The sequence below is a fragment of the Mesoplodon bidens genome (genome assembly GCF_964165515.1).
Source record: "Mesoplodon bidens genome assembly, chromosome: 2".
NCBI lineage: Eukaryota > Metazoa > Chordata > Mammalia > Artiodactyla > Ziphiidae > Mesoplodon > Mesoplodon bidens.
In genome coordinates this window covers 75,955,405-75,982,942 of record NC_138177.1, presented here as the reverse complement: position 1 = coordinate 75,982,942, position 27,538 = coordinate 75,955,405, and the positions used below count along the sequence as shown (strand labels likewise).

General features: G+C 43.1%; 1 protein-coding gene across 1 annotated transcript in view; it reads left to right on the top strand.

Moving 5' to 3' along the window:
- The window catches only part of LCE5A (late cornified envelope 5A), a 194,161-nt gene that overhangs the window by 4,662 nt on the left and 161,961 nt on the right, over positions 1 to 27,538 (top strand). The window contains 1 exon segment of the mRNA XM_081225916.1: positions 8,687 to 8,751. Coding sequence (XP_081082042.1) covers positions 8,740 to 8,751 — 12 coding nt within the window. The 5' untranslated portion in view covers positions 8,687 to 8,739.

The following is a 27,538-nucleotide window of genomic DNA, read 5'->3' as shown; positions in this document are numbered from 1 at the left end:
TACTTCACAAGATTGTTATGACTATCAGATAAAATGATGGCTTTGGGGTTCCCTGGTGGCGCAGTGGTTGAGAGTCCGCCTGCCGATGCAGGGGACAGGGGTTCGTGCCCCGGTCCGGGAAGATCCCACATGCCGCGGAGCGGCTAGACCCGTAAGCCATGGCCCCTGAGCCTGCGCGTCCGGAGCCTGTGCTCCGCAACGGGAGAGGCCACAGCAGTGAGAGGCCCGCGTACCGCAAAAAAAAAAAAGATGGCTTTGAGAGGGCTTCAAAAACGGGAATAGATGCAAAGGAAAGATAATGGGCTGCAGGGCATTGTGTAAACTGCTTCCTGGCATCCCCTCTGCTCCTGCAGCCTCAGCTGGTCACTTCTGAGCAGACCTTCATCTCTTCTCACCTACACCAGACCCACATTTTCAGTTGTTCTTGAATCCACTTGAAAGTCTCACCTGAGCCTCAAACTCAATTCAAGAGATACTTGTTTTCCCTAAATCTGTTTCTCTTCTGTCTTCCTTACCTCTGCTAATGGTATTGACATTCTTCTATTCTCCCGACTTGAGAACTTTGGAGCCAGGTTTTGACTCTAAATCCCTTTCTTACCCCCAAATCTTATCGAGTACCAAGTACCATCAGTTTTATTTTTACACTTTCTCTTGGATCTGCCCCTCATATTTTCTATTCTCACCTCCAGTGTTCTAGCTTAGGTTTGCATTCCCTCTTTCCTCCAGTTTCCTAACTGGTCTCTTGCCCTCCAATCTGTTCTATTGACTGTTAAAGACACATTTTTTTTTTTTTTGCTGTACGCGGGCCTGTCACTGTTGTGGCCTCTCCCGTTGCGGAGCACAGGCTCTGGATGCGCAGGCTCAGCGGCCATGGCTCACGGGCCCAGCTGCTCCGCGGCACGCGGGATCCTCCCGGACCGGGGCACAAACCCGTGTCCCCCGCATCGGCAGGCGGACTCCCAACCACTGCGCCACCAGGGAAGCCCAAAAACACATTTTTCTAATGTACAGCTCTGATCAAGTGCCTGCTTAAAAATGAAACACAACAAAAGAACAAAACAAGATGGCTCTCTAATGCCTTTTATATTAAATCCAAACTTCTTAGCTTCTACCTGGCTTTGAAAATCCTCTTTAACCTTAATTAATGAATGACTCCTTCAATTTATTCATTCAAAAAATAGTTTTGGAAAACTACTATGTGCCAGGCCCACTGCTAGGCACAAGAGATACAAACATAAATGTGATATTAATGCCTGCCTTTGGGGTGGTCTATGGATAGACTTTAGACCTATGGTGTTTTGGGGGGTGTTCCATGGATGGCTGCTGGGGTCCACAAATACCCTAAAGGTATATGTGAAATTTTTTGCATAAGAGAACTTCTTCTTCAGAGCTTTCATCTGCTTCTCAGAAAAATCTATGATCAAAAATAGTAAAGAATCATTGGTCTATATTACTCTATACCTGAATCATGGACCTCCCATACAACATTCCTCTTTAAGGAAAAACACCCCATTTATTGCCTCTGCTGAAAATCCAGCCCCATTAGTGAATTTTTGCATGATTTGACCCTGTGCCCACTGTCACAGCTGATTGGATTGAGGTTAGTACTGGACTCAAGTACTGCTAGTCCATAGAATGGATAGTAGTGGATGTTTCACGACATGACGTGAAAAGGTGAGCTGGGACCCTTCAGCTTTTTGGGAAACTGAAATTAGCAACACATAGCAAATTAGGCATTTAGAAAAGTGAAGCTGAACATTTTCATGGACAGAATCATGAGGTCATGGCAAATAAAAATTATGAAGCAGCAGACACCATAAATAAGTAGGAGCTATGAAGTTTGGAAAAAATGTGCAGAATAGTGTTCTTGTTCTTCCTGCACCTGGTTGTTTAGTTTTCCTGATTTCATGTCAGGCCTCTATTCTTTCAATAACTTCCCTGCCCTATGAGGTGGCTTGAGTGAAACCAAAGAAAAGAGCTGAATCAAATAAGTATGAATTCTCCAGAACCAGGTTGGGGGGTCAGCCCCGCCCAGTGAGGGCTGTCTGTAGTGACAAATCACCACGGTCATGATGAAAGGGGTTTTCAGTTAAAGGAGGGGAGAGTTCAGGAAGATGGCACGCGAAGTAGAATTGGCAAAGTAGGTAAATGGTGTGTCAAAGTGAAGGGCTAAAGTGGGCAAGGAGCCGAGGATGAGTGAGGGCTGGTAAATTGATACCAAGAGACAAAGATGAGGTACAGATGAGTCAATTTATTCAGGAAATAAATGTGGGGACTTCCACGGTGCAGGGTAATTCTTATGTGCAACCTGAGCTCTGTGCAGGGCCGGGCAGGATCTTAAATGGATACAGTAGCCAACCATAATAACAGGGGTGTGACCAAGGCACAGTGATACTGCTGGGAATGAAGTGAGTGGTTAACTCTGGAGGAGCAGAGAAAGTGTTGTGGAGAGAGTGTTGCTTGAGTTGGGTAGTGGAGGATGAATAAGAATCCACCAGGTGTAAAAAAAAAAAAAAGTAAATAAAAGAATTCATCAGGTGGATGGGCACAGTGGTGAAGCAAGGTGAAATCAGTATAGCACAGTGCTGCAACATATTATCTGTATGAGCTCCAGCAAGTCATTTATCTGCTCTGTGCCTTGGTTTCCTCAATTATAAAGTGGAGAGTAGTAGTACTCACTTCATATGGTTGTTGTGAGGATGAAGATGTAATCATGTAAAATACTTAGAACATCGAGTGGTGTCTTCAGAGGAACCCTTCCGTAATGGCTTGTGCAAAAGTAAGCAGGGGTGAAGCATATGTGTATTCTCAGTACTTGCAGGTGGTTTGGTAGTCCTGGGCTTTGGGTATGGGGTGATGGTAAAAGTGAGCCAGGAGCTGTGGGATTGAGCCTGGAGAGGTAAGGGTCAGAGCACTAAGGGCTACGGTTGGAAATTTGGATTGTATCCTGAGGGTTATCTATCAAGAACCACTGAAGATTTTAGATCAGGAGAGTGACTTGACCCACTTCACCTTTTGGGAAGCATAGAAAATGTACCAGAGAGGAAAGAGACTAGAGGCAAGGAACATATTAGGATATTGTTGCAATAACCAAGGTGAGATAGCCATGGAAGTGGGGCAGGGAATTTCCAAGTACCAAGAAGGCAAAAGCAATCAAACCTGGCCTCTGCTTAGATGTGGGGGGTTTGGAAGAGGGATGAAATCACTTTAGGAGAGAATAGGACCGGGAACAGTCACATTTACTTATAGCTCTTCAAATCTCTGTCTCACCTCAGGGCCTTTGCACACCTGTCTTGTCTGCCTGCAATAGTCTTTTTCTCATCTTAGTCATCTTGGACTCTCATAACAAACTCCCACAGACTGACTGGTGTAAACAGAAATTTGTTTTCTCACAGTTCTGGAGGCTGGAAGTCCAAGATCAAGGTACTAGTCGACTCAGTTCCTGATGAGGGCTCTTTTCCTGGTTCGCAGATGGTTGCTTTCTCGCTGAGTCTTCACATGGTGGAGAGAGGGAGGGTTCTCTCTCTTCCTTTTGTTATAAGGCCACATTCCTACTGAATTAGGGCTCCACTCTTATGACATTTAAGCATTTAATCATTTAACTGTAATTACCTCTTAAAGACCCTATATCCAGATACAGTCACATTAGGGCTTTAACATATGCAAATTTTTTGTTGTTGTTGTTGGGACAGACACAGTTAAGTCCATAGTGTCATCCTTCATATAACTTAGAAATCACCTTCCCTAAGCATTTCTCATCTCCTAAGAGAGTGCTAGGTATCTATGCAAAAAAAGAGTTAACATAGCTGCCCGAGACTGCTGTCCTTAGAAAGACCTGCTTGCAAGGCTGGACTTTGGCTGGCATCTGGGAACTTGTATTTCAAGAGGATTCCCATCTGTCCCCTCACTGGGCCTAAGAGTGGCTCACTGTGCCTCAACTGTTGGTACAAACAATGTAGTTTATGCCAAGCACCTGCATTCCTTCTGGGAGTTTGGAGTTTTCCGGTACATGCTGGAGAGAGTGTGCGTATGCAACCAGCCTCCAGTAAAAGCCTTGGGCACCGAGTCTCTAATGAGGTTCTCTGGTAGACAGAACTTCGCATGTGTTGTCACAATTCAAAGCTGGAGGAATTCAGCATGTCCTGTGTCCACTATATGTTCCCCCATAGCTCCCTGTACTGTAATTCTTACTATACTCTACTGTCATTTTCTGTTTACTTATTTATTTTCCTCACTAGACAGCAAGCTACTTGAGGGCAGAGCCAGTATCCTGCTTGCTGCAGTGTTCCCTTGAATGGCTTCACAGGGTATGGAGAAGGAGTCACCAGAATGGGAAGGCACATGTACAAGGTTGAGACGATACAAACGATAGAGCAAGGTCTCAGAGGAGCTATGGTGGATGAATTACCCCACAGAGTGGAAAAGGGGAAAATGAGGAGTGAGACTATAGAGGGACCATAGCTTTGGGAGGGCTGCAGAGGAGTATCCTTCCTGATACTCTTGTTGGCATACGAAGAGGGAGGTAAGGACGTGCTTGACAGAGCCCACAGGATTTGAGTAGGAGACTTGAAGAGGTTCTCCATAGTCCCAGAGGGAAATGGAAACAGGAGCTGACTCAGATGGCTGAGTGGTGCAAAAGCTTAGGAAGGGGCTTCCCTGGTGGTGTAGTGGTTGAGAATCTGCCTGCTAATGCAGGGGACACGGGTTTGAGCCCTGGTCTGGGAAGATCCCACGTGCCGCGGAGCAGCTGGGCCTGTGAGCCACAACTACTGAGCCTGTGCATCTGGAGCCTGTGCTCAGCAACAAGAGAGGCCGCGACAGTGAGAGGCCCGCGCACCACGATGAGGAGTGGCCCCCACTTGCCACAACCAGAGAAAGCCCTTGCACAGAAACGAAGACCCAACACAGCCAAAAATAAAAAAATAAAATAAATTAAAAGAAGGCTCAACATTAAAAAAAAAAAGCTTAGGAAGCTATAATTTTGCAGTGACTCTAATACACATGGTTGTATGATTGTGAGGCTGTATGGCTTTCTTCTGGTGTGTTTAGAAATCTAGTCACTGGATCCAAGAGAGAGGCTTGTGAAATAGGTTTAGGGTTTTACAGAATGGATATAATAAAAGGATAAGGCAGTGAAGGAGTTGAGGGTGTGGGTGAGAAAGTAATCCACTTGATTGGGCATTGAGTACAGGAAGAAAAAGGAAGGCGTGGGGACATGGAAGGTGGGTGGGCACAAAAAAATTTCTCCATAAAATCAAAGAACAAGTTAAATGGAAAAGAGGGATGGAGAGAGCTGGGGATTTAAGAAGTTATTCGTAGAATACAAACTTCCAGTGAGTTTAGTGACTTGTAGATAGAACTCTTATGATGGCAAAATCCAAGCATGGCTAAGGGCCTCAAACTGACTGCAGTGTATGTGGCGTGGGCATGAAGGAGGGAAGTCAAGAGCTATGAGGGTGGGGCATTGGGTGGGTGATCCTCATCAGTGCTGAGCTCAGCCCGGATGATGAGAGGAGCTGGAATGGAGAGCAAGAGTGTGAAGCAGGTTATGCTGTCTGAAGTGAAACTGACAGGTTGTGGCAGGGGGTCTCAGCATGTCATCTGCCACTTTCCTTTCTATCCTCCATGCTTTAACAAATGGAACCACTGTTTATCACTCAAAGATCCTCTGTACTTCCTTACCTCTTTACTGTTACCCAAGCTTTCTCTGCCTTTGAAACATCCTTAATTTCAGTTTCCTCTGATGAAATTCTATGGCTCCTTCAATGAAGCTCCTCCTTCATGAAACTTTTCTGATCTCCACCACCCACATTTACCCTTCCTTCCATGATATTTTGTAAATTATTTCTTGTGGGGAGGGATTTTAATATTCTGCTATGTATTACAGGGATTTATGTTAATAGATGTATCTTTTCTGATAGCATGTGAGTTCCTTGAAATTATGGATCCGTCATGTTCATTTTTGTGTCATTCATAGCCATTTGCACATAGTAGGACCCAATGAAAGTTCATGGGATTGAACGAATAGTATGACTTCAGAGTAGGGGCTGTACTTGGTTTAATTCTGTGTGATTTAACGTTCAGGACAATGTTAAATAATTGTTTCAAGAATTGTTGACTCTTTGTTTTGTTTTTCTTTTCTGGGGGAAGGATCGCAAGCTATTTCTGTTAAGAGTCTTAAATTTTATATAAATTAAGTTATTCAACAAGTATTTACTGAGTACCAGATCCTGTGCTAGGGTCTGAGGGTACAAAGATAAAAAAGTCATGGTTCCTGCCTTTGAGGATCCCCAAATCTAATTTGATTAATAAAACAGGAATGGGCTCCTTCTAGAAACTGAGTCATCTTCATCAGAAGGTGTACACTCAGTTTCTTGGGTGAATCTCTTCCCATTTAAGTCCTGGGCTGGAAGATTTACCTCTTGAAGATAAGAACTGTAAGGGGAGATCCTTTTATTTCTCCCATAATCTGCAGTGCTTACTCACAGCACTGAGGCCACATTTGCAATATTAAGGAATGACCCCTCAATCTCTGAGGCCACTGTGCTGTAAATGGAAATGCTGGACAAGAAATCTAAAGACCTGAGTTTGAGTTCCAGCCCTCTCCCTAGATAAACTGTTTTTACTTCTGAGCTTCAGTTTTCCGTATGTAAAATGGTGATAGCAATTAAGGAGAAAATAAATATAAAAGGGCTCTTCAAATGGTGGTGTGTTATACAAATGTTAATTACTACTTGCAGTATTGCTGTGTGGATTAAATGAAAGTGTGCTTTGTAGGCTCTACTTTGCAGATCTTGGTGTCACTATTGTTATCCCTTCAAGCCCTTATCTTTTCACTTCCTGTAGCCTCTGCCCTAACTGCTGGCCCTCACTAATTCCCTGATTTGTCCTATTGTGATGGCATCTTCAGGACAGACATGGAGTTCCTGGGCAAGCTGGTGGAAGTTAACTGCTTTCCTCCATTGTCTGCACACATCTACGTTTTCCTTCATATTCTTCTAGACATCTTTCATGCTGGTGGCTGGAAACCATTAAAGTCCTCCACATAGTTGTTTTTAGTCTCCAACTGTCGTTAGGCAGAGTTGAGAAATTTTCTCTTTCACAATGACCCACAGCAAATTGTTGCATGTATGTTACATTTCTACTCCGAGGAGGCCACACCATATCAGATCCATGTCTAATCCGTTGTGATCTGAATGTGTCATCAAAGTGTTCTCAGTGGATCTGTATTGCTCATTTTTTGTCCAAATTTTTCATCTTGGAATTCAAGATGAAATTCGAATCCCAGCTTCTGTTTTTTCATTATTTTCTTTCATTTACTGCGAACTCTGGTCAAGTGGGAACTTTTCGCTATTGCCTGTAGGCAGGGTTGATCCTCCTGCCGGTTCTCACTGGTTTGCCTACACTAGTTGGTAAAATATTGAAGTTCTTCTCTACCAGTTGCTAAGTGTCCTCTCTAATTTTTTAAATTAATTAATTAATTAATTGATGGCTGCGTTGGGTCTTCGTTGCTGTGTGTGGGCTTTCTCTAGTTTCAGCGAATGGGGGCTACTCTTCCTTGCAGTGCGCGGGCTTCTCACTGCGGTGGCTTCTCTTGTTGCAGAGCACGGGCTCTAGGCTCACGGGCTTCAGTAGTTGTGCCACACAGGCTCAGGTTCTCCGCGGCACGTGGCATCTTCCCAGACCAGGGCTTGAACCCGTGCCCCCTGCATTGGCAGGCGGATTCCTAACCACTTGCCCACCAGGGTAGCCCTGTCCTCTCTTCTTTCCTGAATCCCTGAGTGCCATTCACCTGAAGCCCCAGCCACCTCAGTCCCTCTCCTGGGCCATGTGATTCCCATAATCAAGTAACACAAGGATTAATGCACGGAGTGGTGAGGGTCTCTAGGACTTGCTCCAGCCTCGTAGCCTGGCCACTGTTCTGATTGGTCAGTGCTCGGTCACCGTTTGAATATCTTCTTGTCTTTAGGAGCCCCAGAATTTCCCACTTACTGATTTTTTTCTTGTGTTTCCTTCCTTTCATCTGGAATTTTTCCTTCATCTTCTCATGTCCAAATTCTACCTGTACAAAGATCCAACTCATCAAGAACCTTCTCCAGGAAGCTTTTTACTTATCTCTTCCAACTAAAAAGGATCTGTCTCTTCATTGATCTACTACAGCCTTTTATCTGCACTTTTTCTGTGGCATGTATTACAGCTTATCTTGAATTATAGCTATTTAAGTATGTACCACTTTTTTTCCTGTTAGACTGTCAGCTCCTTGAGGACCAGGTGTAGTATAATGTCTTTTTTGTGGGGCACCACCCACTCACCCTAAATGTCATTCAAACTACTACTACTCATACTCTGGGTCTAGGACAAGTGTGTGATGGGTTAGTAGTAGGCATGAGGACTTTTATGTGACAAATGAAGAATTTAAAATTTCCTGTGGTCTACGTTGCAGTCTTTATCAACAGTTTGACATTTTTGTGCAACAAGACTTCCTTCTGATTCACCTCTCCCTGGTCCCCATATCCCCACCCCCCAGCTCTTGGGAGGCCTAGGCGTGGGCCGGTTAGTTCAGCTCTGTTCCCAGGCTTTAGAGAGAAAATATATGAGTTAGGGTGCTTTGGGGTGAAGATAATAGGAAATTGACTTAAGACAGTTTAAGGAACCATAAAATTATTATTTATTGTCTTTACAGCAGGAGTCCCCTGGAGCAGAAGAGGCTCCAAGGTTGATTGATTCAGCAGCTCAGTGATGTCATTAAGGGTGAGGTTCTTTCATCTTTTTATCCCATGATCCACTTTACCATTATAATCATAGGTGACATATCCAGGGCATGTATTTTCTTGTTCATATCTCAGGGAGAGACTTGCTTTTCTTTTCCAGAAACCCTGAACAGCCTTCTCTTAAATCCCATTATCCCACACGGTTTAGGCCTGCCTATCCCTGAACGTATAGATGGCCAAAGGGATGGAATTACCTCAATTAGCTGAGACAAATTGTTTAGGGATGGAATGGGTGTTGGGGAGCTGTGTTGGGAGATTATATTTTCCAAAAATGACCATAACACTATCTGCCCTTCCACATGCTCTTCTTACAAGGTGACCCTCACACTTCCCCACTCAGGAGGTAGGATCTATGTTTCCTCCCCTTGAACCTGGGTGGGCTTGTGGTGACTACTTTGGAGGTGACACCATGTGATTTCTGAGACTTGATGTTAAAAGGTGACATGGAGTCTATCTGCTTCTCTCTTGGGGTGCTCACTCAAGGAAACCAGCCACCATGCTGTGAAGAAGCCCAAGCTGCCACAAGGACAGATCCATGTGCAGGGAAACCACCAGCCACCACCAAATAGCCAGCCGTGTGAGTGCACTATCTTGGAAGTGGATCCTCCAGCCTCAAGCTACCCCGCTGACACCATGTGAAGCAGAGGAGAGCTGTTCTATGAGGCACTAAGTTTTGGGGTGGTTTGTTATGCGGCAGTAGACAGCTGGAACAGGGGTGCACTCTGGAAAGAATTGTGTTTCCTCAGTGCTTTCTCTGGTGTCTTACTCTTTTTGTCATTGGATTAGTTAGGTATCAAGGTCAAGGCCTAAAGTGAGGAAAGAGTTGAAGACTGAAAGGAATTTTATTGTTTAGTTCAACTTATTCTCTGTCTGGGATTTCTATATGGGATTTGGGGGTTCATGATTTATAATAACAAGCAGTGATTTTGCACATCTCCCTTGAGAAGTTGCAGTAGGAGATGGCTGGTTGTGATTTGGATGTTCAGGATCCAAGGAAAATAATCAATGACAACTATCTACTCCCTTTTTACTTAAAGTACGGCCCACCCTGGAAGGAGTAATCCTTGTTAAGGCATCTTCTTACCTGTTTTGCCTATTCTAGGAACCAGGATCTTGACTCGCTGTCAGAAGGGTCCACTCAGCTCAAGTAAATATTCCCCAAAGTAACTTACTTATTTGTTTTAACTGAAGATGAGAATGACTGAATTCACACTTTAGAAAAATCTATATACTGTTTTTAAAGTGTTAACTCAATCATAAATATATAAGTAATAGAGTAATATGGTGTTATTTAAATGGTAACAAATTCTATGTCTCTTAGGAATCTGACTAAACTCCTTAAGTAGGTGTGGTTAAAGGAATTATTGCTGTCTTGATCTTCTACTTTGTAATCTTGGGTTTGCTTATTTCCCTGAACTTTTATGTACCTGCTCTTTGCCTTGCTGCCTCCGTCATATGATCCACATGGGTCCCTTCCTGATATTCAAAGCTCCTACTATGAAGTCTTAGAGTTTGTTGACAATTTCTTAAATTTCAGGCTTCAAGCACTGTCTTCACCAGCTAATTGGCAGTTGCAGACTTGAATCTCTGTTGAGTGCATTTTGCAGTGTTCTGCTAAAGTGGCCTGTTCCTGGAATTGGCTTTCCTTTCTCTGCACATCTTTTGCTCTGCAACCTGGCAGTTGGCAGTTGGGCTTATGTAGAACATCTGAGCCTTTGGCAGGAAGAGAGCAACTCCTAGATTCCAGAGGAGAGAATCTCTCCTCTTTCTCCTCCACTGATCAAATGTGGAGGTAACTTTGGTTGCTTCCTGAATTATAAGACGAGACATCCCTAAGACTTTGGTCCCTCTGGGTTTTTATTATTTCAAGGTTTCTGTTATTTGGACCACTGAGATACTCAGTAAGTATTTGCTGGGTGAGTGAATGATTTTCTTTTTTTGTCTAAATTTATTAAAAAAATTTTTTTAGTCTACACAAATCTATTTATTTATTTATCTTTTATTGAAGTATAGTTGCATTACAGTGTGTTAGTTTCTGCTGTACAGCAAAGTGAATCAGTTATCCATATATATATATCTCCTCTTTTTTGGATTTCCTTCCCGTTTAGGTCACCACAGAGCACTGAGTAGAGTTCCCTGTGTTATACAGTCGGGTTCTCATTAGCTATCTATTTGAATGATTTCCTATGGGTTGGAATTCTTGGAGCTGATTCCATTAGAGATAAAGAAGCTGAAGTCCAGAGGGGTTGCAGGAATTGGTGAGGACTCTTTAGAACTAGGTCTCTGGCTTTACTGTAAATACTTGCTCATCCTAGGACTCAACAGAGCAGCCCTTTCTTTCTGAAGGTGTTCCTGATGGCCTCTCCCATCCACTCCCCATCCAATAGAGCTGACCAGTGTCTCCACAGTACCCTGATGTCCTTGACCGCTGCAAGCAGTTATTTATCTACACGTACATCTCTTCCTGTTGAGAGTATAAGCTCCTTGAAGATGGACACCATATCTTAGTTATTTTTTTTAATTAACACATAGCGCAGTTGTGGCCTTCAATATGTAAATGAACAGATGAAAGAGTGAGTGCATATAGTGACTGCATATCTTAGATTTTTCTCCTGTGATAGTGAATTTCAGCCCTTCTGTAGACCTGTCAGATCAAGTGCTTCAACACTTTATAATAAAATATTTTCCTTAGACATTGTATATATGTCTGTATATGTGCATTTTAATTTTTTCTCTTAAAACTCATTGTTTTTACTAGAAAAAGAAATACAGGCTTATTACTGGAAGTTCCAATAATGTAGAAGGCTTTAGAGCGAAAAGCAACAGCTTCTCGTTCCTTCTAGATCCACTACCCTCTGTAATCTGTTTCTTGAGGAGTTTTCCAGTAATTATTTTGTTGGATTTACATATATGGAGTCACACTGTATATAATCATTCACCACTTACTTTGTTTTCACTTAATGATTTATTTTGGACATCTTTTCATATCAGTGCATATATTTCCACCTTATTCTTCTTAATGACTACATAGCATTCTATAATACAGATATAATATCAAAGGTCTAGTAGTGGACTTTTACTGAAAGACAGTTAGATGGTTTCATTTTTTCCCTAAGAAATGTTCCAGAAATCCTGTACACATATAGGTATAACTGAGGAGAAATTCTTGGAAGTATTATAGAATCAATGGTTTCCCTGATACGAGCATTTAAATTTTTGATAGATGTTGCAAAATTGTCCTTCAGGGGTTAGTAGTTTTTGACAGAGAAAGCAAGTCACTTCTTAGGTCTGTGGATCAGCAAGTCAGCTGAGGCGTAAAACACCAAATGGTACAAAGGAGTTAAATGCTGTGGTACATTTTTGTGTTTTATCCTAGATATGAGGCATTTCTGGAGCCCACTGGGAATGTTGCTTTGGTTCTGGTTGGCTTCCTTTAGCCACCCTTTTCTCATTTCCAGCCCAGCCTATAGCGCTCCCTTTGCTCCACTGTGAGCCTCTCTATACTTGGCAAAATCCCCCTCTGTTGCTTAGTCACCCCTTGATCAGGAGCCAAAGCAAAAAAACCCGTCAGCCCGAGGAACAGGAATTTCCTGTTTCTCAGTCAAGCCCCTGCTGCCAGAAAGGTCTATGATTTCCCAGTTATTATCCAGAGTGTGGCCTCTCCTTGTGGTTTGCTGGATGCTCTTTAGAGGAAGAGAGAAAAGCAAATACTCTTTTAGAGCAAAGCAGTATGAATTTTTAAGTGGTAAACTTAAAACACGAAAGAAACCAGGTTAAACAGGCTCACAATGTGAGGATGGGAAGATTATTTAGTCAGAAATATTTATTGAGCACGTACCCTGTGCCAGTTCAGAGCACCAAGGCACAGACTGCACGTGTGAGGGAGGAGAGGGTGTTGGGCCCAGCAGGGCTGAGTGCCGCTGCGCCTCCTGTTCTGGTCCCACAGATCAGGAGCAGAGAGGAACCCTGTCTCTAGTCTGTCTCCTGATTTTCGTCCCTATGGAGGAAGACCCACTGCTCTGTCTCTCCCCTCCAAGCCAGGCTGGTCAGTAAGAGATCTAGCAGTGGACCAGGAACTGTGGTGGTTTTGATGGTCCGAGTGGAAAAAATTATGTTTGCTCATGCAGATTTGGGCCCTGGGGCAGGGTAGAGGCTCAGAGCCACTCCCCAGGAAATGACTCAGAAACATGTACTGTCTGAGTTGCAGCTTTCCTTATCTCTCTGGAGAGCTTGTGGGTGGGTCCCTGAGTAGAGCTGCTGTGGGCTCAAGGATCCCAGTCCTCAGGGTGGTCCGGCTCTGTTAAGTTCCACTGAATTTCCTGACTTTGGACACCTTGGTGGCCAGAACTCTAGTAATTTAGAGATGTGAGCACCACCTGTTGTCACAAATATTTGGGGGCTCTAAAAATGCCAGGAAGCCGTGCTCCAGAAGTTGCCAAAGAGAAATGCTGTCATACTACCTCATGCTCTCCACCCACCGTCATTGTCCACAATCCCAGAATGTGGCAGCCCTGTGGCTTCAACCGCGGGCACAGCAGCCGGGGCTGGAGTTACTGTGGGTCGAAGAGCTGGTGTTGGGAAGGTGGGGCAGACACACCTATTTCATTACAGGTTTCACCTAGAAGGAGTTGTCAAATTATAGGATTCGCATGACGCCTCACACCCTTAGTATACCAGGAAAAATAATGATCACCATTTACCATCTGGGTCCAAGGCACTCTTTTTATCTATCTATCTATCTATCTATCATCTATCTAATCTATCTACCTACCCACCTATCTATCTTTTGAATCATTTTATAATTTATAGAAGAATAAGGAAATAGTAAAAAATAAATTTATTAGAAATTATAATAAGAATTTAGATATAGCAAACTCAAATGTTTATTCCATATTTTCCTGGATTTGAAGATACACACACATACTCACTTTGTGTGTGTGTGTGTTTGATGTGTGTATACATTCACACACACGTATATATAGGCTCATATGTATGTGTATCACCTTTATTCCATAATTGCAAAACATTTTCATTTTTAGATTTATAAATACCAAATAATCCAATGAATGTTTTTATTTCTATATCACCTATTTCTTCCCAGTTGCCTTGTTACACACACCTGTCTTCAGCATTGTTATGGCAAATATATCGAGTACATTTTAGTGCATAAACATTATAAGAGATGAAAGAATAAAGTCACATGTCTTTTTAGCAAAATGGGATGATTAAGGTTCACGCATAATATTGTGAGACACAGTTCTTCCTGTTGAATAACTAACTGGATGAAAATACCATATTTCTTTTTGTCCTTAGAAACATATTCTTCACTCACTGATTCTTGCAAGCTCATTTGGAGGGCAGCACAGCTACGTGTATTACCTTTATGAAATAATGATCTTCTCTACTAGGGAAAACCATCTTCCTCTACCAAGCATTCAGCTTTGGGAGAGACAGACACCGAGATGTGAGGAGGGCAGGCTGCACCCAGCTAGCCAGCCAGAGCAGCAGAATCAACCCTGATAATCAGCGAGGTAACAATATCTCAATGAGACCATGTCTCGCTCTCCCATGCAATGATCCCTGAGCTTGAGTAAATTCACTGAGAATACTGTCATCTGAAGACTCAGAGTATGCGATTTCATTTGTTTGATCAATTTTGCCATGGTCATTAGAGAGTTTTGCTATGGGTCTCTTTGCATTTATCTTTTGATTCATGAGATAGTTGAGAGATGTATTCTTTTGCCAATTTTCTTCTCTTTGCCATTAAGTGAAGAAAATGAAAAATTCAAAATCTTCAACTGTATTCAAGAAAAACTAAAACAAATACAAATCAACACCATATACTTATGTATTTGTATTTGAAAGATTTGTATTTAAAAGATGATGCAATGCTTTGGGTACCTTCTAGGAAAACTGAAGGATGGTGCAGATGCTGTCACGGTGATGATTTGTTTCACGCTTGCAGTATCCTCTAAGTGTTCCCATCATTGCTGTTTTCATATATCTTGAAATGTTTCATGATAGAGAAAAAATATGATCATTAAGGCCTCAACATGTAGCTTAGATTTCTAAAATGGTCCAATGGACCCATATGATAATCACAAGACAGAATGAGTTTTATTCTACTTTTTAAAAAGTCAGTCAGTCTTCCCTAGTTCTTTAGAAGAACTCTAAGAAAGAATAAGAGTTATGAAATATAAATCTTTGCAAAATAGATAGGACTGCTGAAAAAGGAAACCCGAAATATAAAGTGTATGCTTCTTTAAAGTTTACAGGGACTTCCCTGGTGGTCCAGTGGTTAAGACTCTGTGCTCCCAATACAGGGGGCCCGGGTTCGATCCCTGGGCAGGGAACTGGATCCTGCATGCGGCAGCTAAAAGATCCCGCATGCTGCAGCTATATGATCCCACACGTGGCAACGAAGATACCGTGTGCCACAACTAAGACCCGGGGCAGCCAAATAAATAAATAAATATTAAAAAAAAAAAGCTTACAACAAAAACCAATGTTTGTCTGACATCATAATTTCCTTTTTTTTCCTCCCAATATCTGGAGGCTTTGTTGGGGAAGAGATCAACCACTTATGTAGAGGTGAAATGGTCCTCTTTCCAGGGTGGCAGGTGTCATTAGCTCAGAGCCTGGCACCATGGTCCTATAAGAGCTGACATGGACCTCACCTCCTTATCTGCTTTCACCCAATGGAGTCCCTGATCCCCTTGTTTCTCTGTCTGTTGAATGCCTTTAGGCCTCTTTTCCTGACCTCCCAGGCTGGACTCCATGGACCACCTGAGTAATTCAGTCAACGACAGTCTCATTTCCCTTCAGTTCTGTCTTGAAGTGGTTGTCTGTCCAACAGGACCCTCATGACCCTTATCGTATCTTCGCTGCACCCCCTCAGCTGTGGTCGGGCCCAGTGGGGAAGATCAAGTAGTCATGGATCCTGACCTGTTCTTTCCACTTTAGCCTGTGTTCTTATCAGCCCCTTTACTTGTCTTTGATTAATGATCTTCATTCCCCTCAGGGACCTCTCCACATCCGAAGATGCTTCTTCTCATCTCTCATCCTCCCACCTCTGCAGGGGGGCTTTCCTCCTAATTCCTGGAGAAACACAGGCCCTTAGGCACAGTTTTCCTCAACTTCTGCCATCCACAGACATGTCTTCTTTCATACCCATCCTGACCTCTTTCCACCCTTCTCCTCTAGGCCAGCCCTTGATCCTGCCTCTTTTGTATACTCTCCGACTTTGGCCATAGTTTTCTCCTCTTTTCTGTTTCTTTGATCCCTCTCTCTAGGGGCTCCTTTATCACAGTCTATTAATACAGTCTAGTTTCATCAATGTAAGAAAAAGTCATTATTTCCTATGTATCAGGCAGCAGACAAAAACACACCAGCTACTATTATTTTTTTTATTTGAAGTACAATTGATTTACAATATTGTGTTAGTTGCAGGTGCACAGCAGATTCTTTTCCATTATAGGTTATTACAAGATACTGAATATAGGTCCCTGTTCTATATGGTAGGTCCTTGTTGTTTTATCTATTTTATATATAGTAATGTGTATCTGTTAATCCGAAACACCTAATTAATCCCCGCCCCACCCCAACTTTCTCCTTTGGTAACCGTAAGTTTGTTTTCTATGTCTTTGAGTCTGTTTCTGTTTCGCAAATAAGTTCGTTTGTATCATTTTTTAAGACTCCACATATAAGTGATATCATATGATATTTGTCTTTCTCTGTCTGACTTACTTCCCTTAGTATGATAATCTCTAGGTCCATCCATGTTGCTGCATGTGGCATTATTTCATTCTTTTTATGGCTGAGTAATATTCCATTGTGTATATGTACCACATCTTCTTTATCCAATCATCTGTCAGTGGACACTTAGGTTGTTTCCATGTCTTGGCCACCGTAAATAGTGCTGCTATGAGCATTGGGGTGTATGCATCTTTTTGAATCAGTTTTTATCTTTTCTGGATATATGCCCAGGAATGGGAGTGCTAGATAATATGGTAACTCTATTTTTAGTTTTTTAAGGAACTTCCATACCATTCCCCGTAGTGGCTGTACCAATTTACATTCCCACCAACAGTATAGGAGGGTTCCCTTTTCTCCACACCCTCTCCAGCATTTATTACTTGTAAACATTTTGATGGTGGCCATTCTGACTGGTGTGAGGTGATACCTTGTAGTTTTGATTGGCATTTCTCCAATAATTAACGAGGTTGAGCATCTTTTCATGTGCCTGTTGGCCATCTGTATGTCTTCTTTGGAGAAATGTTTATTTCATTCTTCTGCCCATTTTTTTGATTGGGTTGTTTGCTACACACCAGTTATTTTAACAGAAAGAATTAAACAGAGAGTCTCATTAACTAGATAACTGAAAGGGTAAAGAGAACTCTAGGGAAGTGATCCCCAACCTTTTTGGCACTAAGGACCGGTTTTGTGGAAGAAAATTTTTCCACAGACGGGGGTGGGGTGGGGGATGGTTCAGGTGGTAATGTGAGTGATGGGGAGCAATGGGGAGCGGCAGATGAAGCTTCACTCTCCCGCCTGCCACTCACCTCCTGCTGTGCAGCCTGGTTCCTAAAAGGCCGTGGACCCTGCAGCATGGGGCCTGGGGACCACTGCTCTAGGGTATATGAAAGTAGCAATTTCAGGAACCAGCAGTTACCCCCACGGCTAACTTCCAAGGGGAGAGGTTGGAATTATCAGAAGGTTGGAGGAGGGGGACTGAGACTTAAGCCTCTGAGAAGGGGTGCTTCTTGCTGGTGCAGAGGTCTCAGAGCTGGTTCTGTGAGGTTGGAAAGACTGCACACTGGATTCAACTGCCTTTGGGGAACAAAACTCAAGCTAGTTCAGATTCCTCCTGCAGGGCTTCTCAGTTGCGACTACATTGTTCCTTTGTGGGGAAACTGCCCTGCTGGGTGAAGAAATGAAGCTGGCATAACACTGCGGGAAGCCAGAAGCCAGGGGGAGGAGTAAGTTCCTCTCCTCTTCCCGTCTCCCTCCAGGGTCCCCATTGGCAGAGGTAACTGGGATTCAGCTGCAAAGTGGAGTCGCAGCTCCAACACCCCAAAGTGTGCACAGAAGAGTAATTTTTTTTTTTTTTTTCTTTTTTGCGGTATGCGGGCCTCTCACTGTTGTGGCCTCTCCCGTTGCGGAGCACAGGCTCCGGACGCGCAGGCCCAGAGGCCATGGCTCACGGGCCCAGCCGCTCCGCGGCATATGGGATCCTCCCAGACCGGGGCACGAACCCGTATCCCCTGCATCGGCAGGCGGACTTCTCAACCACTGCGCCACCAGGGAGGCCCCAGAAGAGTAATTTTGAAGCCAACAGATACTAGCTTAATAACTGGCGCCCCTACCCTCCTCTCTTATTTCTTAATTATACATCCATATGTGAGCAGTTTTCATGCAACATCTGCTCTCTCTCAGCTCTCACTCATTTCCTCAAGCTTCTGCAATTTGGCTTTGTTATCACCATGCTACTGTACTTCTTGAAAAAGGCCTCCTAATGACCAAATCCCCTGGGCCTATTTCTGTGCTTGTTTCACGTGGCCTCCCTGAGTGAGGGGTATGACATTATGGATCTGTCCTCCACATGTTAGCTTCTGGGATTGCTCACATCCCTGTCTCTCCATGTACCTCTGTGCTTGTTTCTTCTGCTTCTCTTTCTGGGGTTCCTTCCTTTGCTTTCCCCTTAAATGCCGGTGCCCTCCAGGCTTCTGTCCTCAGTGCCCACCCCACTCTTCTTATTGTGCATCCCCCGCCCCCAACCCTGGGCATCTAATTCTGTTTCCTAGTTTTTTGTTTTTTAAAAATATTTATTTATTTATTTGGTTGCACTGGGTCTTAGTTGCAGCAGGCGGGCTCCTTTAATTGCGACTTGAGGGCTCCTTAGTTGTGGCTCGTTGGCTCCTTAGTTGTGGCATGTGAACTCTTAGTTGTGGCATGCATGTGGGATCTAGTTCCCTGACCAGGGTTCGAACCCAGGCCCCCTACAATGGGAGTGTGAACTCTTAACCACTGCGCCACCAGGGAAATCCCTGTTTCCTAGTTTTTATTATCATTATTCTTTAACAATTCACTTTGTAAACTACCTTTTTTTTTTTTTTGCCAACCGCGTGGCATGAGGAATCTTAATTCCCCAACCAGGGAGCGAACCCTTGCCCCCTGCAGTGGAAGCGTGGAGTGTTAACCACTGGACCTCCAGGGAAGTCCTCTTTCCTAGTTTTAACCAGTACTTATATACAAGTTGACCTCCAAATCTTTATCTCCGTACTCCACAGTCCACTGGCCATCTCCACCAGGGTGTCTAACAGCCACATCAAATTAAATATGTCTAAAGGTGAGCTCATCATCTTATCATCTTCTCCTTCATATATACTTCTGTTTTCTTTCCCTTTGAAGATTTTTTTTTAGGCCAATGAGAAAAATGTCCATATTTAAGCCCATTTCCTGTTCTAGGGTTTTTAATAGTTTTGTATTCTGAAGATTTGAATATACAGAAGTTAATGAAAAATTGCTTCAACAAAATTTTATGATTTCATAGAAATGTATATTTTATAAACAGTGCTTAATACAGCATGTAATAGACTGTCACCAAATAATGTAATTACAAATTAATAGTACATCAGTGATTTTCTTAAGCACAACATGGATCTATGCCTGTATTTCCTTTGAACTTTGATTTTTAGTTTTTATCTCATATCATGCCCAGTCTTTCATGTCTTGGCTTTCACGAAACCTAAGATGATATTGTTCTCCTTCAAGATTTTCATCACTTTCACAGCATCAGTCAACTCTTCCTTATTCCATACTGTGCAGCACTTTCTTCATTGCGAGAGATGACTCTTATGATTGAAAGAGGAAGGAAAGTCAAGACCTTATCAAAAAACTGTACTTTTAGTAGATTGTGCTAACGCAGATGTCACATAGCCCTGGGATTTGTGGTCCTTCAAGCACGTAGTTTCTAATCCACTTCAGCCAGCACCCCCCCACCCCCACTCCACCAGTGTAATGATATTAGCTGCTATTTATTCAACATTTATTGTGTGCCAGGAAAATCCCAGCCCAGGGTCAATATTTTATATACATTTTTCCTGATTCTGACAATAAACCTATGAGGTAAGAATTATAAGCCTCTTTATAAAGACGAAGAAACTAAGGCTCAAAGAGTTTTTAATTAATTAATTAATTGATTGATTGATTTTAGTTTGTTTTTTTTTTCAGTCGCTCTGCGCGGCTTGTGGGATCTTAGTTCCCTGATGAGGGATCAAACCCGCACCCCCTGCAGTGGAAGCATGGAGTCTTAACCACTGGACCACAGGAAAGTCCCCAAGGCTCAAAGAGTTTGTTTTTTTTTTTAAACAGATTGTTTTAACCGTACATATTTTTTTTAAATTTAATTAATTAATTTATTGGCTGCATTGGGTCTTTGCTGCTGTGTGCGGCTTTCTCTAGTTGTAGCGAGTGGGAGCTACTCTTCAGTGTGGTGCACATAGGCTTCTCACTGCAGTGGCTTCTCTTGTTGGGGACCATGGGCTCTAGGCGCACAGGCTTCAGTAGTTGCGGCGTGTGGGCTCAGTAGTTGTGGCGCATGGGCTTAGTTGCTCTGCGGTATGTGGGATCTTCCCGGACCAGGGATCAAACCTGTGTCCCCTGCATTGGCAGGCAGATGCTTAACCACTGTGCCACCAGGGAAGTCCCATCAAAGAGTTTTTAAAAACACTCACAAAGCCAAAAAAAGAGGCAGACGTGGAGTTGGCTCTGAAGCCTTCCCATGCTTTTGTGCTGCCTCTTGTCACAGCCATGGGTGCTCTGGTGTGATATCTGTGATCTGCTTCAGGAATGCTCATGAGTACACTCCATCTGGCCAAGGAAGCCTCTAGCATATTCTCACATATCATGTCTGGTACGCCCCCTGCTCTGTCTCCACCCCAATGCTCCCTAGCAGTCTCCCATCCTCAGTCTTAGAGATGTGCATGCAGCTCTATCTTGTCACCTAGCACCGTGCTTCCTTCCTCCTTATAGCGCTGTTTATTTATTTCTGATGAGGGTATGCACTTCCCTCATGTATTCCATCCACAAGTCTTGTCTCCCCAAGTCTTGGAAATTCAACACTTACACTTATTGAGCCCCATTATATGCTTTTCATTGTGCTGGGTGCTAGGGATAAGGCATCATACTTTCCCCTTTGAGTCACAATATCAGGTCCAGTCTGTTCACTGCTGTATCAATTTCTGGAGTCCTAGGTATTACATCTGGCCCCCTTATTTTCTCTTGTGAATTACTGAGTACCTCTCACCTGTCATATTGTAGTTGACATCCTTTAGAATAACTACTCTCACAGTTGTGCATAGTAAGGGGTTTTAAAGATGTTAGATGAAATGATAAATGTTAAATGCTATTCATATTACTTCATAAATTGAATATGTGTTCAATCAAAGTGTCAACTACAAATATATAAGCAACATCACTACTGTTTAATTGTGAATTCACCCAGCACGCACCCTCAGCCAAAGCCATTTATTTATACTATAGTAACCTGGTATTAGGAATCATATCTGTGTTCAAGGTAGATTAAGTTAGGTCATATTTGGAATTTTTTTTTTAAGTTAATTTCCCTTTATTATTTATTCAGCATGTACCTATTGGAGACCTTCCTGTGCCAGAGTCTTTTCTAGGGCACAAGGATTTAGTAGGGAACAAAACAAAGTCCCTGATCTCACAGAAATCTCATTATGCATATGTGTTTGTGTACCTGTTGCAAAAATATAGAAATTGCTGATAAGAAGGAAAGAAAGAAAGAAAGAAAGAGAGGGAGAGAAAGAGAGGGAGAGAAAGAGGGAGAGAGGGAGGAAGGAAGGAAGGAAGGCAGGAAGGAAGGAAGGAAGAGAGAGAGAAAACACACACAATTCTATCATCCAGGTTAATTTTTCAGTGTATGCTGACTTGTGTTCTATGCATATATAAACATTCCCTTTTCACACAAAAGTGGGATAACACTTAATTATTTTAATGTGACTATACATTGTAAATACCCTTTCATATCACTGAATAATCTACCTCCTTGTTTCTAATGGCTGCATGAGGTAATTGGAATCTATTTGATTAGAGTGTCTAGCTGGCCAAGAGCATTCAGTCCCTAATTGTGAGAGTGTCTCCACTTAAGTACATTCCATTTGTTTGAGGATGGTTCTCAGAATTTAGTGTGCATGAGACTTACCTTGGGAGCTTATTAGTGATTCAGACACTTGGGCTCCACACTCAGAGATTCTAATTCAGAAGTTCATTAATCTGCATTTTATTAAGTTTCACTCAGCAGCTAGGCACTTAGGAGGTAGGTAGTCCTAGAGCCCTCTCTGAAAATCTTTGGTATGACTTATAGAAATAACATATACAGTCATAATTCCCTTCTCCTCTTCATGGGGGTCTTGGGAGTTAGGTTTCCCTCAAGGTAAGTTGGTTTAAGCTACACTAGATATTTAAGAGAACGAATCAGAGGGTTGGATTTGGGTTGGTAGGAGTCAGAGCTGGCGAATATACCACACCAAGTCTAAGGGACAGGGACACGTTTGAAACCAGGACATCAAGCTGAAGGTCAGCAGACAGGAGTTCCTGGATCAGAATGGAAGCAGTGAGGGTGTTCTAGCCATGCCTATCAGATAATGTCAGGGGTGCTATTCTGTGCTGTCTTTGTGCTGTTGGGGGCTTGATCAATGGGCGGGTCAGCTTGGCTTAAAGGTATAGAGTCAAGGACAATGAAGGTTTGCAAAAGGCTTTGACATATATTGTCCATAGGTCAGCCAGAAATGGTCTGACTCTCAGAGCTGAATGAAATTAACTTGAACCATCTCCACACTAAATCTTGTCCAGCAGAAATTCCAAGCCTTCTGGGTGATCTCTGTGTATTCCTGAATCTCCTATTCTCGTGGCGGCCTCCTACCTGTATTGGCTTTCTGCTTCCTTGACATGGATAATTCAGCCTCTTTTTAGATTTCTACCAAAAAACCACCCACACAAGCATCTGTGCTTTTTTTAGATTTGGGGGTCCTGGAAAGGGGTACATCACACCTCACACAGCCTTCTGCCACCTGTGGACTCCTCCCTCTTCTTTTCCTCTTCCCTCTTGGAAAAACCCAGATTTCTCTTTCCATGACTAGAAGTTTACAGTCATCTTTTATCACTTATACACACCCTCTGGGTCTTGCCTTCTACCCTGAACTTATGTCAAGACATTTTTCTCAGCAGCTCCACTTCAAAGAGATATTTTGTTATTATAATAACAACACATTCCTGTGCCTGTACCCACCTAGAGAGTGGGATGGGGAGGGGTATTCATTTCTAGATCTAAGGTTACCTGATTAGCCAGCTGCAGGCTCAGCAAGCTGCAGGCTGGGAGTTGGTAGCTAGTCCTCAGTCTACAGCCCTGGTCATTAACAAATGAATAACCATCTCTTAGCACTGTACAACTCCACTGATGGGAGTCAAGTTATTTTTGTAGTTTCTATCTTGGCCTTTCCTTCCATACAGGAGTTTTCTTCATTTTTCAGCAGGTGGCTGGCAGGGGGACTCCTCTAGGTAGTGATTTTTGAAACACTTGCCCTCCAGAGCTGGCTGTGACCATGAACAGTATTATAGATGCTGAAATGAACACAAAGTCTGTAGTGGATACCACCCTTCCTATCAGGGCGATTTTATAGATGAGAGTCACATTCTAAGAACTATTTATTCACATGTTACAACATTGCTGAAATTCAGATGTGTTTTAAAATTGAAAGGCACATTTAACATAGTGCTCCCCCTATCCCCCCAACAAAAATGCTGCTTTTTAATCGATGGTGCCTCTTACAACCCACAATACCTTAGAATAAAGGGAATTAAGTAGGAGCACCTATCCATAAAGGATCTGGGTTTCATAACCGTGAAGTACTCTCCGCCTTACAACCTCAGTTACAGATGAATGGAAAGCGAGAATTTCCTGTCCATTGGCAATTCCAAGAAGGAACGCACAACGTCACCTCTTCCTGTCAGCCCAGGGTCAGGGCAGTGAAGTGAGAGGTCCTTTCCACATTCCCTGTTGCCTAATGATGGATCTACTCGGGACATTGCAGTCAGTCACCACGAGGTGGCGTACAAGCCCCAGGCATGAAGTTTTGAGGCCCACATGCCTCCCAGACGTGGTTCTTTCTAGATGGCCATTAAGAAGCTGCTGACTTGCTCTGTTACATGGGTGGGCAGGCAGAGCTGGTGAAGGCAAAGACTCCGTGGAGCAGCTGGAGGAGGGTTTGGGCAGCATGAATAGGGAGAGAAGTTAGGATTCATTCATTAGAGTAACAATATCTGTTGAATGAATGCCTACAATTGCCTAGATGGATGTGGGTGGAGAATATAAGATAGGCACAGTCCTCAGCCCCGTAGAATTTGTGGTCTAGTAGAGTTAGCATAACTAGTGTACTTCAGTGGAAAGAGCAAAGACATTTGGTTGTTATGGACTTAATTCATATGCTGAAGCCCCAGCACCCAGTATCTCAGAATGTGATTATATTTGGAGATGGGGTCTTTAAAGAGGTGTGATATGGTGATTTGTAATAAACATGTATTTGGTTTTTATCCCCATTTGGGGCACAGAGCTCCTAAAATGCTTGGAATGTCCCAAGTGTTGAGAGCCAGAATGGTGTCTTTTGTTAGTTTGATGAGGTGACTTTTGAAAAGCACCTAAGGATGGGGGCTGGCTACCAGGAGAACCAGCCACCTGATTAGAAGGTTGAACCTTTCAGTCCATCCCCAGACCTCTGAGAGGGGAAAGGGGCTGGAGGTTGAATCAGTCACCGTTGACCGATGATTTAATCAGTCATAGTTTCATCAAAACCCAAAAAGGACAGGGTTGGGAAAGCTTCCATGTTGGTGAACATGTGCAGATTCCCAGAGTGTATTGTGCCTGGAGAGGGCATGGAATCTCTGCACCCTTTCCCTACACCTTGCCTTATGCATCTTTTCCACCTGGCTGTTCCTGAGTTATATCCTTTTGTAATAAACCGGTCATCTAGTGAGTAAATGGGTTTCCTGAGTTCTGAGCCACTCTAGCAAATTAACTGAACACAAGGAGGAGGTTGGGGGAACCTCTAATTTGTACTCAGTTGGTCAGAAGTACAGGTAACAACCTGGGCTTGCAACTGGTGTCTGTAGTGTAGCTATATCTCATCTCCTGTTTCTTTCCCAGCCAAACTTCTGGAAAGAGCATCCAGATTTGAAAATATCTTCTTCATAAAATACTAAATTCTCATAGTTATGCTTGGATATGTTCCTGAACTTTTTATTATGTTCCATTGACCTTTCTCATTTTAATTACCACTATTAGTGCAGTATTTTAATTACTTCAGCTTATGATAATTTTAATATATAATAATATGATATAGTATAATAACACTATGTATACTACATAATAATATTATATAGTATAATAACAATATAGTGGGCTTCCCTGGTGGCACAGTGGCTGAGAATCCGCCTGCCAATGCAGGGGACACGGGTTCCAGCCCTGGTCTGGGAAGATCCCACATGCCGCGGAGCAACTAGGCCTGTGAGCCACAACTACTGAGCCTGCGCGTCTAGAGCTTGTGCTCCACAACAAGAGAGGCCGCGACAGCGAGAGGCCCGCGCACCGCGATGAAGAGTGGCCCCCACTCGCCGCAACTAGAGAAAGCCCACGCGCACAGAAATTAAGACCCAACACAGCCAAAAATAAATAAATAAATAAAATTTAAACAAAAAAACCAAAAAAAACGATATAGTGTATAGTAAGCCCTCTTATTGACATGCTTTCCCAAATTTTCCTGCCTACACTTGCCTCTATATTTTCTGATAAATATTAAATCACTTTTATATAGTTCTAAAAGTATATTATTTTATACAGTTCCTGTTCAAGGTATAAACTCATATGGGAATAGTTGGCATCTTTTAACAGTGAGCCCTCCCATAAAAGAACAAGACACATCTTCGTGTATTGGAGTTTATGTCCTTTAGGCCAGTTCTATATTACAGACACATTTCACATTAATTACTCCTAAGTCTATCATGTTGTCGTTATTATAAAGTTGGTGGGATGTTTTGGTATGCTTATTCTATAACTACATGTTACTAAACTTTGTATATCTAATGGTTTTCAGTCCATTCCCTTAAATTTTCTAGGTAGAAATCTTAACATACATAAGTTAAGGTATATGTTAATATTAATATAATATTCCATTATATATTGATAATATATATCTATACATATGGTGTGTGTATATATATTTATAGACACATATACATACCATATATCTATTGTGTTATGGTATCATATATTTGTTGTGATATCTTAAATAATGATCATTTTGCCTCTTCCTCTCTAATTCGTGTACTTAATTTCTCTCTTTTCTGATCTCCCTGCATTGGTGCAAACCCCTTGTTTCTATGTCACTTCCTCAGACAGGCTTTCTCTTACCTTCTTTCTGATCTGAATTGTTCTTGTTTTTCTATTTTATGGCATTTGCTCTTTTCCTGCATAGCTAATCTTATGCTTTATAATTTTTTTTTTTTTTTTTTTTTTTGCGGTATGCGGGCCTCTCACTGTTGTGGCCTCTCCGGTTGCGGAGCACAGGCTCCGGACGCGCAGGCTCAGCGGCCATGGCTCATGGGCCCAGCCGCTCCGCGGCATGTGGGATCTTCCTGGACTGGGGCACGAACCCGTGTCCCCTGCATCGGCAGACGGACTCTCAACCACTGCGCCACCAGGGAAGCCCCGGTGCTGATCAATTTAATAATCAAATAATCAGACTCATTCTCTCACTTCTAGTCTGTCTGTCTCACGCCCTTTTCTTCTCTTTGAGGAAGACGCAGGCAGAGACAGGCCAAAGTTGCACAAAAAGAGTCTTGGGAAAGGCTCTGGAGGAGTTTTGAGGCACATCTCCCTAGGCTCAGCCAATTCTGGGGAATGTCTGAGCGGCCGTTTTTCACAGATGTCACGGGGTGCCCCTCAGTTCCCTCTAAGGTCTTTCCTGGCCCCAGAGCATCAGTTTGAAGCAAGGCCGGATCAGTTGTCCCAGGCTGGCCCACTGGCTGAGTCTCAGAGTTCTGGCTCCACTGTGGTCGGAGACGGTGCAGGTCAGTGTGGCCCCTCTTGCCAGCCTCAGTGTAGTGACAGCTCGGGTGCAGACTGCATGGCAGTAGCGAAGTAGGCTTTGCTCCCTGGAAACTTGGGTTCCTCCCCTGGGCTCATAAATAACAAAGGAGGCCAACTGATAACAGTATTATTGTTACTCTTTTTTTTTTTTTTTTAACCTGAGTGGCACCTTTAGTGCACTTGATGAACCTACACTGACATGTCATTATCACCCAAGGTCCATAGTTTACATTAGTGATTATTGTTACTCTTGTTGCTCATGTTTCATTATTGTTATTACTGTGCACTGATTGTTCTGATCATGAAAAATCTAATGAGGAGTTTCATCTCAGCCAGACACCCTGGAGCCTGGTAGTTCACCCAGGTCAGAAGAAGCCAGAGGGCATTCTGAAAGGGCCATACCTGAAGAGTATGCGCCCCGCCCCCGCCCCGCCAGGTGACAGAGCTGGAGCTGGAGCTGGTGGCAGGGTTCTGACTTTACAGAGGATGAGGCACATTGGGATGAGAAGACTGAACGGCCCCTTAGTCAGACTTGAAAGGAGTTTAATTTCAACCTATCTCCCACATGGTAGGCCAGGCAGCACGGGGCCCACCCTCAATG